Genomic DNA, 16,119 nt, shown 5'->3' with positions numbered 1-16,119 from the left:
TTTTGGATCATTGTCATGTTGGAAGACCCAGCCTCGTTTCATCTTCAAAGTTCTCACTGATGGAAGGAGGTTTTGGCTCAAAATCTCACGATACATGGCCCCATTCATTCTGTCCTTAACACGGATCAGTCGTCCTGTCCCCTTGGCAGAAAAACAGCCCCATAGCATGATGTTTCCACCCCCATGCTTCACAGTAGGTATGGTGTTCTTGGGATGCAACTCAGTATTCTTCTTCCTCCAAACACGACGAGTTGAGTTTATACCAAAAAGTTCTACTTTGGTTTCATCTGACCACATGACATTCTCCCAATCCTCTGCTGTATCATCCATGTGCTCTCTGGCAAACTTCAGACGGGCCTGGACATGCACTGGCTTCAGCAGCGGAACACGTCTGGCACTGCGGGATTTGATTCCCTGCCGTTGTAGTGTGTTACTGATGGTGACCTTTGTTACTTTGGTCCCAGCTCTCTGCAGGTCATTCACCAGGTCCCCCCGTGTGGTTCTGGGATCTTTGCTCACCGTTCTCATGATCATTTTGACCCCACGGGATGAGATCTTGCGTGGAGCCCCAGATCGAGGGAGATTATCAGTGGTCTTGTATGTCTTCCATTTTCTGATGATTGCTCCCACAGTTGATTTTTTCACACCAAGCTGCTTGCCTATTGTAGATTCACTCTTCCCAGTCTGGTGCAGGTCTACAATACTTTTCCTGGTGTCCTTCGAAAGCTCTTTGGTCTTGGCCATGGCGGAGTTTGGAGTCTGACTGTTTGAGGCTGTGGACAGGTGTCTTTTATACAGATGATGAGTTCAAACAGGTGCCATTCATACAGGTAACGAGTGGGGGACAGAAAAGTTTCCTACAGAAGACGTTACAGGTCTGTGAGAGCCAGAGATTTTCCTTGTTTGAGGTGACCAAATACTTATTTTCCACCCTGATTTACGAATAAATTCTTTACAAATCCTACCATGTGGATTCATGGATTTTTTTTTCACATTCTGTCTCTCACAGTTGAAGTGTACCTCTGGTGCAAATTACTGACCTCTGTCATCATTTTAAGTGGGGGAACTTGCACAATCGGTGGCTGACTAAATACTTTTTTGCCCCACTGTATCTTTGAAACGGATTTATTTCAAGGGTCCTAATTTTAAGTAGTGACAGCATTTGGTTAAACAAGAGAAAAAGAGACCAATATAAAGGAAATGCAGGGAAAGTGTAAATGCGTTCTGAGTCTGAATCTGTGAGTATTTCAGTAGGGTGTCATTATTCTATCTTTAAATTTTACCAAGATAAGAAAGTAAGGCTTTCTATCTGCCATACATGAAATCACTTTGGGGTTCTTTAGAATATGTTGTTTGTTAAGATAAAAATAAATATGAGAGTGAATTAAATGTCGTCTTTTCTGCTTATGTGAACAATAGTCATTTTTTTTTGGGGGGGGGGGGGGGGGTTGTCTTTTGTTTTACTTTTCTTCCCTCAGGGGTGTCTCTCAGCTGTCAGTGCCGATGACGTTCAGGTGTGACTTGCGTCACTAAGCTGTCACTGTGTACGTGACTATGTGTGAATCAGTGAGAGTCTATGGATTTGGGTTTTTTCCCCAAACTTCTGGCCTGGTGTGCTAAACTCATTAAGACAGTAAGCAATCAGATTTGAATGTTCTGTGTACTCTGGTATAAGTCATACATGCACATATTTTGAGGAGTACGGTGAGGCCGTCTTCCCATGTTCACATTGCTTGCTGTCATCTGTCATGCTAACTCTTTCTATATCTTACTGTGAGCCTTACTGTGCCTCTCTTAAGGGACTCTCTGTTTTCTTTCCTTAGTCCGGTCCATCTGCTTCCTATAACACTTGGGCAGTCCAACCTGGCTTTCCAAAAACGCCTTCGACAAAATCAGACATTTATTCACGTACAACCAAAATAGTCCCCCCCCTTCCAACAAAATAAGCCCACTAAAAAAACTGTCCTGGGCCTGTTTCAATAGGGTGGTCGAATCTGGACCCAATTAAAACAGGGGACCCCCTAAATTTCCTTCACACCCAGCTTGAGGAAGACCCCAGATTAGAGGAATATTTTCCTTATTGCCGACTTTCACTTTTCACGGGACGGTAATTGAGCCCATGTGTGCTCGGCATTGCGAGGTGTTCCCTTTTTTGGTGGAGTGTGGATAAAAACGGCTCGTTGTTAAAGCCATCGGGGCCGGTCACAGACTTGATAAATCTGTTCTTTCTTCCTCTTTCCTTTTCTTCTGGGTTTTCGCTACAATCCTAGGAATGTTGTTTGGAATTAATAGGAGAGGGAGATTTTCTTCTTTCTGTGAGACTTGGTCAGACGTCCATGTGGGAAGAGGCCTAGATGTAGATGAGATCAAATAAACAAAGTCACCTGTGAGTGATTCCAGGTTCTAATGAGACACAAGTTTGCCTGTTCAAATGTGCACCCACACACACATACATACTCACACATGCGCGCGAGGCCACACATAGTATGTTCTCGTATGCAATCACAGCCAATTTGATAAGCACGAAAGCAGGTGTTTGTGTCACTGATATCCTGCACATGCCGTATGCCACCGCACCAACATACTGGTATACACATGCACGCTCAGTGAGGATTAGCCACAGCTTCTCATAAACTCCGTGACTCAACAGTGAGAGCTTGTGTTGTGCTCCCCTATGCGGTGACCCATCATTATCCTCACTCCGGCTTTGTGAGTGCTCTGCTCTGACAGAGAATGAATGGGCGCTTGTTAAATAAACTCAGGACATTGCTTAGGTACCACATTTGTCCGCACGATATTATTCTAAGTGCTAATAATAAGAAAAGCATCCGCCTGATTCGTTGCTGTTAAAAAGTCTGATCCGTACCTGCAAGTGCGCTGCGGAGAACTGCACAAGTCAGGCTTTGATTCATGTCTTCCTAATTGTAATAGACCTGAATCCTCTAAAAACAACATGTGGATAACTCTTATGCACACACAGATACCCACATACAGAGGACTGCGTGTATGCACACACATGCACACACTCCACACACAGGTAATTGTGCCCACCTGGGAAAACATAATTTAGTCAGGCGCCCCTTCCTTCTACTAACACTGCTCTAACGGCACGGATGTGTGTTCCTGTGTGTATGTGTGTGTGTGTGTGTGTGTTAGAGTGACCTTTTTTACCCTTTTCTTGCTCTTTGATCCCAGAATGCGTTTGACTATCAAAACTCCCTAAGCCCTAAAAAATCCAATTACAATGCAACACTTCACAAACTTTGCACTTTGCACTTCAACGTTTGAAATGATCAAAATGCTTGTCCGTGCAGGCCCAGCAGCCTAGCTAAATTAAATAATAGTAATAATAATCATTTATTTGTCTTCTACACTGTAAAACTAAGGCCTCCAATTGCAGACTGGTGCATATATAAAAGCAATTTTTAATTGCTGTAACATAAGCACCAAAGTGCAAACTGACAACCACCATGCTTAGCTCGAATTCCTTCACAGTCTGCTGAATGTGAGGCTACATAAATCTGTGCCTTCAGCGAATATCTCAAGGATGAAGACACAAGCATCTACTCGAGCTTATGTTTTGGTTTCACCAGGAAATTTGTTATTTTAAAACTGTGCTCTGTTGGAGGATGGGGATGGTTGAAAGCACCCAGGCTGGATGAATCTTGTTCTAACCATCTCTGAAGGTGTCTGAGGAAAGTGATGCTTAAGTGACCTTACTGGAAAATCTGTGAATTCTGACCATACCCTCTGAATGTTGCAAGAGAAATGGAGTCTCATTAGCCTCAGTTTCCTATTCCGATATAGCTCATCTTCTTCAATATTCAACATGTTGTGTGTTAAGAGATATAGAATAGAATCTCTAGCAAATGGGCTACAGCAACAGAAGTCCACAGCTAAGAACAGGCAACTGTGGCTACAATTCACACAAGCACACCAAAATTCTGCAATAGAGGACTGAAAAATGCAGCAGACTGTGACAGCACTGAGTAGCTCCTTCAGTGGGAGACTGCGGCACCCACGGTGTGGGACGGAGAGATTTCGCAGGTCTTTCCTCCCCACTGCTGTCAGACTCCATAATAAAGACTTTAACTGATCAAGCACACACATCCATACATATGCAATAATACTAAGTGCAATAATCCTTTCTGTCATCGTTTTATTTTTACTCAGTTGTATATAGTATTTGTATTTGTATTCTATTTTTATCTTATTGTATATTTATTTTTATTTTATTCTACTGTATATAGTATTTTATTTTATTCTATTCTGTACAGTTGTGTACTGTATTTATTCTTATTGTATTCTAATTTTTGCCTCATAACTTTTGCACTGTCCACTTCCTGCTGTGACAAAACAAATTTCCCACGTGTGGGACTAATAAAGGTTATCTTATCTTATCTTATCTTATCTTAAAATATTGCCTGGTCTGAGGAGTCTCAATTTCGGATGTAACATTCAAATGGTAGATTCAGAATTTGGCAAAAACAACATGAAAGTATGGATCCATCCTGCCTTGTGTCAACAGTTTAGGTTCTGGTGTTAATAGTTTGAAATGTGTTAACTAACTAACACAGTCTAAGTAACTATTGTTGTGATGTGGTGCTATAAAAAATTTTTTTAATTGAAAATGTAATTCATTTATTGCTGGTCATGTCCACCCCTTTATGAGTACAGTGCACCCATCTTCTGAGGGTTACTTCCATCTATACAGTGAAGAGTTGTCCAACTGGGCACGAGTAAAGTGTAACCAATGAAATGGCCAGTGAGTGTAGCTGTCAATTTTTGTGTGTGAAATAAACTGGCTGTTTAAGCTTTTCATGTCTCATTGAAGTCACTGTTGTTTCTTCGTCTTCTGTGCAGAAATGTCACATATATCTTGAAACAAATACGATATAGAACCCGAAGCACATAATGGCAAAGGTGAAACATAATAAATACCTGCTTTGATTTGAATGCATTTACTATTTAAGAAGTTCTGTCAATCTAAAAAAAGTTTTCCATGATATCAACAATTTCAGGGATGAAGACGTGCTGTTGACTCCATAGATGACACCACTGACGTAAAGGACAGAAGTCTGATGGCAGGCACCTGCTGTGCCTTTTTTAATAATCACAAAGTGATGCCAACAGTGACACACACACACACACACACACACACCAATAAACATGAGCATGAGTCTGATCTGGGCAGGCCCCAGCTATCTTTGGCATCTCCTCTATTCTGGTGGTTGCTGTGCCAGTCTGCTCAGGCAGTGATGTCAGCTGATACAAATTGACACCACTACCAGCTGTTGCCCTGCCTTAATCATGTTAGGATATGTGGCAATTTTTTTTTTTTACAATGCAAGTTGAGCATTGAGTTTTATGTGCATAATTTAAAGCAGCTCGTTTGCACTTACTGTAACCGAGCAGACAACAAATCTTTCAGTAAAACATTTACTCAAATATTGCCTTACACGTCATGAACATTAACAAATTAATGTGCTCATGTGCTAAATTGACATTTAATTGACACAGAACTGAAAAGCAGATTGTCCTACCAAACTTCGTCTTCTTTCTCTTAATTTCTAATTTTGAATAATTAAATTCAAATTAGATTCAAGGCTCAATGAGAGCTTCTTTCTTATTTGAAAACAGAACAACAACACATATTCATTATCGACCATAATAATAAGATCATGCAAGACATGCGATATCGGTGCCATGAACTACTAAATGCTGTCTACTACAGTACTATTCAGGTAACTGCTGCAGTTACTACAGACAGCTAGCACAGTCACTACTGCCTGTTATATGGAAATGTAGTGGCACCTACAGGACATTAGCAGACCTATATAGGTCTGCTTTTTATATAGGTAAAGCAGACCTATATTTTAACACTTGAGGTATGTGTTTAGATCCCAGTGAGAGGGTCCTCATAAATAAAGCTCAATAACTACCTTAGCTTTAGCTCGTCTGGCTTACTGTGCTCCATTTAGTTACTGCTCTACGTTACCATCTGTATAGTTTTTGTAAATGCTGTCCTCTAATTGTGCCCTCAGTGCCTTTCTCAATCGTACTTTTTGTTAAGAAGACTCCTCTGCTGCCATCTACTGGTATAAAAAAGATGCTGCAGGCATCATGAGCAACCCACATCACCCTCTGCATGAGTCTGTGAGTGCGCTGAGCAGTCAGAGACTGAGACACCCTTGCTTCAGGAAGGAGCACTCTTGCAGATTGTTCATCCCGACAGCAGGTAGACTCTATAACTCCTCAACAATGATGTCATGAGTCACTTGGACACTGTGGACATCCAGTGGACTTCCACGGTCACCACTTCATGCATAATGCACCATATATATGTATGGACATGTGCATGTATATGTATATACAGAATATATATATAGATAGATAGATATATATATGTTTAGTGTGTACATGTGTGTATGCATGTACATATCTATACTTAAAGATACTTACTTACATAGTAATAGTAGTAGAATAGTTCAATTTAAATCTTATCTTATTTTATGACAGAATAGTTATCAGAAATAGACAATCAGTAAGAAATAAGCAAATCACAAACCCCACAATCCACCTTTTATGGAAATTCATAAGAGAGACCCTAACTCCCTGATTCATAAGCAACATGCTGAGAGACGTATTAGGTGAGCTGAAGGGGAAGCGTGTGCGGCAGGAGTCACAGATGTGTTCAAGGTGGGGATGGGATTACATCATATCAGCCCTCTCTTGTGTGCAATGGTGACTCCTGCATGACCTCATCTGGTCAGGCAGAATAATAATAATAATAATAATAATAATAATAATAATAATAATAATAATAATAATAATAATAATGATAAAAGTAATAATAAAAAGTAATAATAATAATAATAATAATAATAATAATAATAATAATAATAAAAGTAATAATAAAAAGTAATAATAATAATAATAAAGGTTTGGGATGTGTCATATTTGGTTCGGCATCAAGGATCATCTAATCTGTGGTAAACATTACATTTTTAATACATCATGTCAATCAAATGCAATTTTTAAAAATCCAATAAAATATCAAATTAATTCAAAACTAAGATACGTACTTATTTTAAATCATAGTTTTCCTGAAATATTTTCTTCAATTTATAAAATTTATATCACATGTTCATTATGTTCTAAACCTGATAGTTTCCTTAATAATCTGAGTATTTATCATATCTATGGATATGTGCAGATATTTTAACTGTGGATTATCCAACAAATAAATGTCATTGTAGAAAAGTACAATGTTTTGAAGTGAATTTACTATAACAAACGAGCTTGCAGATTTTGGCCTCACTTAAATTTTGTCCAGGAGATGGCAGTCTGTAGATACTTCATGCATGGCAAATGCAGTATCCAGAGACGGCATTGTGGATAGGCCTGGACAGTAAGAATAGAAAGAACAAAGTTATGTGAGTCATTGGGTTAAATGCTGTTGTTTTCTGCGAGAGTATGTGGTTTGTAGATGGGCTGGTCAGTGCATCAGTCCTTAAAGAGGTTCTAGGAAGTAAAATAAAACATCAGCTTATGCTGTCGTACAGTAGTGATGTACAGCTAAGCCGAGATCAAGTTTTCAAAGAAAAACAAGGGTCATGCAGATGTGAAACATGATGGGATCAGATGGAACAAAATGTGATTTTTTCGTTTCCTCCCCTTAGTGTGTGGACCTTTTCCACACCACAATTTTGGGAAGCCATCCAACAAAACAATTAGCAAGTATGGGAATCCCAGCCCTTCTCTCATACAGTTCCCTCCCTCTCTCCCTCCTCTATCTCTCCTCCTCTCCTGCTCTTTCCCTGCAGCTGGAGCCAGGAGAGAGGCAGCCAAGTTTATTTTCTCCTTGGTGGTCCCTTTGGGGTGGTGGCGAGGCCCCCGCCGTACTCCTGCTGATGTATTAGGTGAGGGTCCTTTAAGAGATGTCGGTGGGACTCTTTTATTACTGCTGCACTTAATCTTATTGTTCCTGTTAAAGGATACTTGTTACTATTCTTATTTTTCTTCTTCCTCTTCTTCTATTTAAGTAACAACTGTGTGTGATTAAACTCACCTACATCCCTGCTGCTAGTTTGAAATGGGAAGTCCTAATCATTAAAGACGATAGTGTAAAAATCGAGGAAACTGAGAATACACCCAGGGGTTAATGTAAGCTTCATTTGGCAATATTTTATAAAATTATTATTTTCCAAATTCACTCATAAAAAAGATGAGCAAAATACAAAACAATGACTGACTGGATTGACTTCATGTTTTTTTGCCTTGCTCTTTTGCTCCCTGATGTAGTATTCAGATCCTTCTCAGATCTTTGTTTTGTCTTAAAACAACTCACAATATCCTAAATGAAAACTCTCAAACTGACTCAAACTGAGAGTTTTTAAATGGAAATGTCCATTTAAAAACAGAAGAGTTCAGAGGATTTCACTGAAAGACTCTGATGAGACATTATGAGCTCACTGGCTGATTCTCACAGCGCTCTGGAGACATAGATAAAAAAGTAAAAGAAAACAAAACATCTTCTTCTATTGAATGGCTAAATCTACAGCAATGTAGCCAATATATCATAAATAGATCAAAAGATATGGATGGAAAATCGGCCAATAATTATACTAGCTATAGCCAAACGACTTGGAAAACAGGCTGATATATATATATATATATATATATATATATATATTTAATATATGTTTAATATATATTTAATATATATATATCATTTATATATATATAAATGAAAAAAATTGCCTAAAAATTCTCTACATTTCTAAAGGTATGAAAACTGCATGTTATTTTTTCTGACTTGAAAGAGTACTTGACCTCCAGAGGTCATATAGGTTATAGCCTAGGTGTTTAGTTAGTTGTTTTTAAGGAGTAAGTGAAAACTAGTGCTTTCTCCCTTTTTTGCGCTCTCTTTTTTTTCATTCCCAATAAACCGCAGTGAGAAAAGTGAGAGAGACAAAGGGGGAGAGGCCTTGTGTCAGAGCGCATAAATAACTGTCGACGTGATGTAAACACAGCGGTCATAACCCGAGCAAATTAAAACAACTGGTCTGGGCGGGATTAAAGCAGGTTTTCTACGTCTAAAAGAAACAAACTCCAGCGTCCGCTGACCTCCAGCGACTGCCTTCTGATTGGCCGAATGCTAATTAGTCAATCCAATCACCGCATGCGCGTGAGTTGATAAGGCAAAATGCAATTAAGCTAACGAAAAACGACGATGGCTGCTTTAGCGGTGTAGCTTCATAAATAAGATAATAAACTGTTATTAAACAGCCCTGACAGTTAGGTTAAAACAATTTTAAAAAAGTAAAAGTCAGTGACAACAATGATACTTCTCAAACTGGCACCCGGTTTATTTACCTTTCTTGCATTTACCCTATCAGCAAAGTTAGCAACGAGATAAACGTGATTTGGCCTATTTGGCCTGTTTACGCCACAAGAAGAGTAACTCCTTTATAACGCCCACATAATCTACCAAGGCAAACGTTTGTTTATGTAACGACAGCTTTGTCCACTGTTATCTTTCAGACACAACAGAGGGAGACTCGGGCTATCTGTACCTACGCTTTGTTGGTGGGCAGGGTCTGCTATTCTGAAGGAATGGAGCGATAAGGCGGGTTGCCAGGTCAAACTATTGGCCCACACAAGAAAAAAATAATAAGGACTGGTTACACAGAGTGTAAAAGTGGTACAAATATATTTCATATACTTCATGTAATCTGTACAACAATTTGAGCAGGTTTCATGTGCCTTATCCAGCCATCCATCAAATCATCCATCCATCATAAGACAATCGCAAAACACAGGCCTGCATCAGTAAAAACGCATCTGCAGATTATTACTGTTTGTTGGAAAAAAAGGAAAAAAGAAAAAAAAAGAAAGAAAAAGAAAAAAGAAAACGAAAAAAAGCAATTTAACCCTTGTGTGGTGTTCGTATTTTTGTTACTCAGCCAGTGTTCATGGGTCTGGTGGACCCGCTAGAGTTTTGGCTTTCCAAATTAACACCATCAAACAATTTTATGTTAAATTACTCAACAGATGTTTACTTCATCCGAATTACAAGACATATGAACAGCAAACATGGTTAATTTTTTCCCTTTACCTTTGTTAGATCACATTTATGAATTAATGTGCTTCTCGTTTTTCTTTTATATAAAATGTTATAAATAAATCAGTTATAATCAAGTGGAGTGAGTGGAAAGACACAACACATTTACACGTGAAAAAATAATTAATTGTTTAATTTTTCTTTTGAAAAAAACTGAACACGGGTCTCACAGACCCGAACACCATACAAGGGTTAAAGTACAAAGTTTATCTTTGAACCAGCAAAGATAAAAGATCACAATGCATTTAAATAAACGATTTTTTTTCTTTACGGGAACGAAGGAGAGTGGGATGCCCTCCCGTTATTCCCACTCAAAGTCTGCAGAGATGAGACTTGCATTTCAGTCACTATAGGATTTTTTTTTTTCATTGTTCCTTTAAAAAGGCAAAGAGCTGCTGCCACTGAGCTGCATCAAGACGCCGTAGTTCCGCACAACCTCGTTGAGTTCAGCATCTCCTTCAAATCGTTCTCCGGTTTACCTGCAACCATGAAAGGCCACGTCTGCGGAGGAAAACGCAACCAGTTAGAGCGTGCACTGTCAAAGAGTTTAGACTAAATCAAACCTAAATTCAAAGCCAGTATGCGTGGAATCACCTTAAACCACTAGGTAAACATAATAAAAACATCATTCATTTGGAGCAAACAGTCTCACTTAGTGCTCTCGGGTGTTATTAAAACAAACATGTTAGTCACAATATAAAGCTTTAACGTGGAACATTTAACGTTTTCTGGCTCCAATATTCATATTTAATTAAGTTCAGTTCTAGCGTTTGATAAATAATTTTGAATTGCAATCCGTTTTTTTTCTCAATTTGCTCCGAAAAGTTATTTTTAAAAAATGACATCACTGCAACATTAATTTCACCTGTCTCCCCAACGAATCACTGCCGGCACTGACGGCCTAACGATGAAATTGCACTTCTTGGTCTGCAGCCTACAGGGATTGTAAACTGTCGGGTATTTATTACGCTTGCACGAGGCTGGCTGTTTGCTTGTTTGTTTTTTACCTCCCTCGTGCACCTGCCTAGTTGAGCGATCGCCCTCCTTTGTCACTTTACTGAGTAATTGAGGCCTATAATTTGGCCTTTGCAGGCCACGTTAAAATAACGAAACAACATTGGATTTTGATTAAAAGTGATTCAGGTATTTCACTACATTATTATATTAAAACTCCAAATTGGAAGTGTGAAAATTTGGGGAGCAAAAAGGTACAAGCCCCTTAAGCCCATTCTCACCAGGTTAACAGGGTGGATATATCCATTTTCGTATTTGTCGTTGGCCAGTATCTGTCGGAGGTGTGCTATGTAGCTAGACGCCAGGCGCAGTGTGTCCAGTTTGGAGAGCTTGGTATCCGGTGGTACCCAGGGTAAGGAGGTCTTAAGCCGGGAGAAGGCTTTGGACAGGACTCTCATCCTGGCTCTTTCCCGGGCGTTGGCCGCGTTCCTCTGCACCTGCTTGCCCTCCTGTTGTGCCACACCCTTGGGCGCCGTTTTCCTGGACGTTGTCTTCCGTTTTTTGCCGGGCGTTTCTCTCCGTTCCTCGTTTGCGCATGAGCCCTCGCAGTTTGAGCTCTCCTCCGTGCTCTCGTTGGAATCTTTACCGGAGGAACCAAACTTCAGGATGCCGTCCAGGAGCTCGTCGTCGACATCGCTGAGAGACCCGGTGGACATATTAGTAGCGTATTCCCACTGAAGCGGGCTCAAAACATGGGAGCAGAATTCTTCGGCTGGACACGATTGAACAGGATGTGCGCTGGATGTTCATGAACAACTAACTGTGCAGAAAGGAACAGACTTTTTTTTTTATCTTTGTGACCAGAGAGGGCGTTACCACATGCAGGGAGGAGACAGCGGTACTGATCTTTCTTGCTGGCTCCCCAAAGGTTTCGAGGATCCCAAGGGACCCTGGATGAGCCCAAGATGTAGGACATGTGTTTTATTTTAATCATTGTTCAACCCGGAACATGTGATTTCCTCATAAAAAAAAGAGAGACAGGTGCATTTATACATAGAATTTCTTTCTTTCTTTCTTGAACCTTTTGTCATAATTACTGAAAAATTACATTGGCAACTACATGCATTGCCCACCAATCAGTTCTGTACATCTACTGTATTTTAAGTTAACCTTTGTCTTGCTTGAGACCTCCAAATTATGTAGTTACAGTGATCACAGCACACAACTGCACTCCTTAAACTATGCAGCCTGAAGTAGGGTTCACAATAAAGTGAGTAATAAAAAATATTTTTTAATGCATTAGTTGTAACATGAATAAAGACGTGCATTCTTAGAAACTGGAAATGAACTAACCATTAGCAAAATACAAATGTAATCTGTGTAGTGATATGTTGTCTCTTAATTACAAGAAAAGGTAGTCTTTTTATTTTTTATTTCATTGAATAATGAATTATGAAATTAGATTTGTGCAAAATAATTGCAATTCAGCTCCAAAAGGATCACAGTTTAGCCAGTTCCGCTTACAGTGTCCACATAACTTTCAGCACATCTTGCCAGTAACAGAATAAAGTGCAAGGACAGTGGGTGTGGGGTTTTTGGAGTGGTGTCACGTCTCAAATGGCAAACTGGCGCCTCAGTCCCCTCTGATGTAATAGATACCTGGCACCCACAATCCCCTGTTTGGCCTTCCACATCATTCCACACTGATGCTCCATGCACTGGCCCACTCAGGCCCAAGTCCAAACAACAGAGGTCTCTGGAGCTCCGGTGGGGTACATTACTGATAATCCCATGCTTCCTGTTCACTTGCTTTTTTTGTTTAAACTGTTCATCATTACACTGAAATATGACGAGTTTGCATGAAGCTTCAGGTCTTTCCTCCTGGGATGCGGGATTGTGTTTGTGGGTTTGTGTTTGTGTGAGCAGATCCGTTGGCTACACAGCTGAAGTGTGCAAGGAAAACAGGTGTGTCTCCTGAGAGCTGACCTTTAGCCCCATAGCTTCCGGTGTCACAGTGCATCCAAACAGGTATTATCTAATTTATCAAAAAGAAACACACAGTGAAATCCTTCCATTTTGGCTGGGCTGCACTTCTTCAAGTGGAAAAGCCTTAAAAAGGATAGAGGAAGAACAAAGCTCTTTGGGAAGAAATACAGGGCAGATGTAAGGAAATGAGTAAGAAAGTAGAGCAAAGAAAAAAAAAAGATAAGTGGGGGGAAAGGAGGGAGAGGGAAGAGAGGAAGAAGGGGGTTTAATCTTCTGGGTGGGCTGGAAATCAAAGCACTTAGTTGAAAAGTAATAATAGAGTCTGTTAGATTGATGATCACCTCTGAGATACATGGATCCACCAGAGAGAAACAGAGAGTGCGAGAGAGAGGGAAAGGGAGTCGAACAAAAATAGCTCACGAAAACCTTTTTTTCTCTGTCCCGTGAGTTGATAAAACACAGTCCCTGATGTAACACTGTCATAAATACAATTTGTACTCTTACTTAAATTCACATATGGCCTATAAGGAAGAGAAACCCTATGTGGTGAGTGGGCATTCCGTTCTTCTTAATAATAATAACAAATAAAGGTCCTGTAAGTGTTTAGGAGAGCCTTTCAGTGAGCATTTTGCCCTCTCAGAGCCTCACTCATACTCACAGTGACATGAGGCAACAGGTGGAGAGGGGGCAGTGAGAAAGATGGAAAGAGAAAAAAAAAAGTGGGGACCCTGGCACTTATGGAGGGACATGCTGCTAATTAGCCGGTTTGGGGCCAAAGGTTAGGCTGGTTGTGTGATGTCACCAGGCAGGGACGGGTTCCAGATGTTGTTCCCAGGGCCACCGAGGGGGACATCTGATCCTGTGTGTCATTATCATCTGTCTCTCTCTCTCCTCATGCACAAGAACACCTCTGTTACATGTTTAAGACAACAGTGTGTTAAAAAAAACAAAACAGCAAATGCTAAAAAAGTCATTTGAAAATTATAAAAAAGAAACAGAAGAAAATGCAATGACCAAGACAATCAGTGTTTTGACTTGTAACATGAATTGGATCAGATAGATATATACTGTTGTCCAAACAGATACTAATGAGGTGAAACTTAAACTAAATTTTAAAATGTTCCATGTGTTCATTGCATTCTATGCAATTTGTCCGATACTTTTAATTAACAGAATATGTAGGTGGAAATGAAAATCCATGATATCCCTGTCTTTGTTTTTACAGGGCAAAGTATAACTGCACAATATGCTGAGCACTTGGTGACAGTGGGAAGGAAAAACTCCTTTTTAACAGGAAGGTGCAGCCATCTGCTGTCACCAGATGAGGGTGAGGGGAGAAACACAGGAAGAGACACACTGTTGAAGAGAGCCAGAGATTAATAATAGCTAATGACTGAATTCAAAGTGGTTTATAAACACATGGAGGTGAGTGAAGAAGAAGCTGTTTCAGAGTCTCACGGCCTTCCACACCACTGTGCTACCCCACCCATACGTAACTGAACCCTCATTGAGAGACTACACAACCCATCATGTTCATATACTATGATGTCTACACTTTTTGTCATAGAAGTTGCCTCTGGAAAGCACAAGTTTTATTCACGGTGGGCATGTAAAGATATGTTCGTGCACCATGACATTGTGCTTCCCCCCCTTGAGGCAGCAGTTTATCTAACACTGCTGCAAGTGTTAATCAAACATGATGAAATAGGTTTTATTTCAGTGTCATTTTGTCTGGCACAAAGTCAAGACAGATGGTTTAGAGGAAAATGCACTGCAAGCTATAGGATTAACCTGACGTTATCAGTAGTTCACGGCATCAGACAAATTTATCGTTTACTGAAAAAGAGTCTGATGTCATTATTGCTTGATTAGCGTCTATGCAGTGACATGAAGTTATCAGTGAGCAATGACAATAGAGATTATTTTTTTCACCTCATTTCAGTTTTTTTACAGAGCAAAGATGAATAAGTGTGGCTTTAGTTTCACTAAAACATGTATCTCTTTTGATTTCTTTACTGAGGTTTCAAACCTTGTGTGTGTTTCCTTAAAAAGGCAAAAAACCTTAAGGCACGGTATGTTGCTGCAAAACAATTGACAAATGAAATCGAAAGGAATCGTGGAATAAAGCGAAAACACTGTTGTGTTTACAGTCCATGCTCATGTTTTTGTGACTCAAAGGGGCTGAATTTAAAAAAAAAATGAAACTAGCTGGTTGATATAGCTGTAAGGGGAGAAACTATAACTCTGGAGTGAGGCTTAGGGCGAGAAAAACATCATCCATCTAAGTCTTAGCACACCAGTTCCCTGTCCCTTATCACAGCTATACTCCCACAAAACACACACACACCACACACATGCATATGCACCTCAGTTCAAGCGTTCCTAAAAAAGAAAATCAAAGAAAAATAATTAAATGAGAGGTTGCAGAGAGTGCAAAGATACAGCGGGGAGAGGAGAAAGCAGGGCAAAAGGATGTTGTGGACAAACTGAGCAATAAGAGAGAATTATGAACATGCTTATGGGAGTGGAAATATCATATTATATTTCAACAAGACAAGACTGCAATCCTTTGATAATCAGTGACAGGAACATCCGGGGGAAGGAAAACAGTGATTTTCTAGAATAAGACTGATATTCTGTCACAGTGTAGGTTAATGACCTGGAAGTCTTGTCCTTATAGTGTGAGGGAGCTGGACTGTAATGGTCTCTGGTATGCAAGTACACTTATCTGTACAAGTGTGTGCATCTGTGGTAAATGGCTTCACAAACAAATGGAAATGGATATGAAGAAAATGAGCGATATCTTGGAGAATTGTGGAATCAGTGAAGTTAAAAATAAATCATTGTCCACTTTATCCGTGTTAAAGTGCAGTGAAAAAGTATTTGTCCCCATCCAGATTTCTTCGCATATTTGTTACACTTAAATGTTTCAGATCATCAAACAAATTTTAATATTGGATATAGGAAATTTAATAAATACAGAGTGCATTTTTTAAAATTAAGATTTCATTCACTAAGAAAAAAAAACCCTGTACAAACCTACCTGGCCCTAT

At 39.7% G+C, this 16,119-nt stretch overlaps 1 protein-coding gene across 1 annotated transcript; it reads right to left on the bottom strand.

The window, feature by feature from the left end:
- Nucleotides 1–9,370: 9,370 nt before the first annotated feature.
- Nucleotides 9,371–11,887, bottom strand: tcf21 (transcription factor 21). Its single transcript, XM_085433540.1, has 2 exons — nucleotides 11,362–11,887; nucleotides 9,371–10,627 (listed from the first exon to the last, which is right to left on the bottom strand). Exons 1-2 carry the CDS (start codon nucleotides 11,794–11,796, stop codon nucleotides 10,538–10,540), a joined length of 525 nt encoding a protein of 174 aa, XP_085289666.1. The 5' UTR covers nucleotides 11,797–11,887; the 3' UTR covers nucleotides 9,371–10,537.
- Nucleotides 11,888–16,119: the final 4,232 nt, after the last annotated feature.

This window comes from Copadichromis virginalis, linkage group LG15, assembly GCF_057382275.1.
Source record: "Copadichromis virginalis isolate Kocher_CV1m ecotype Utaka linkage group LG15, C_Virginalis_male_GT1.1, whole genome shotgun sequence".
Classification (NCBI taxonomy): Eukaryota; Metazoa; Chordata; class Actinopteri; order Cichliformes; family Cichlidae; genus Copadichromis; species Copadichromis virginalis.
This window is presented reverse-complemented; position numbering and strand designations above follow the sequence as displayed.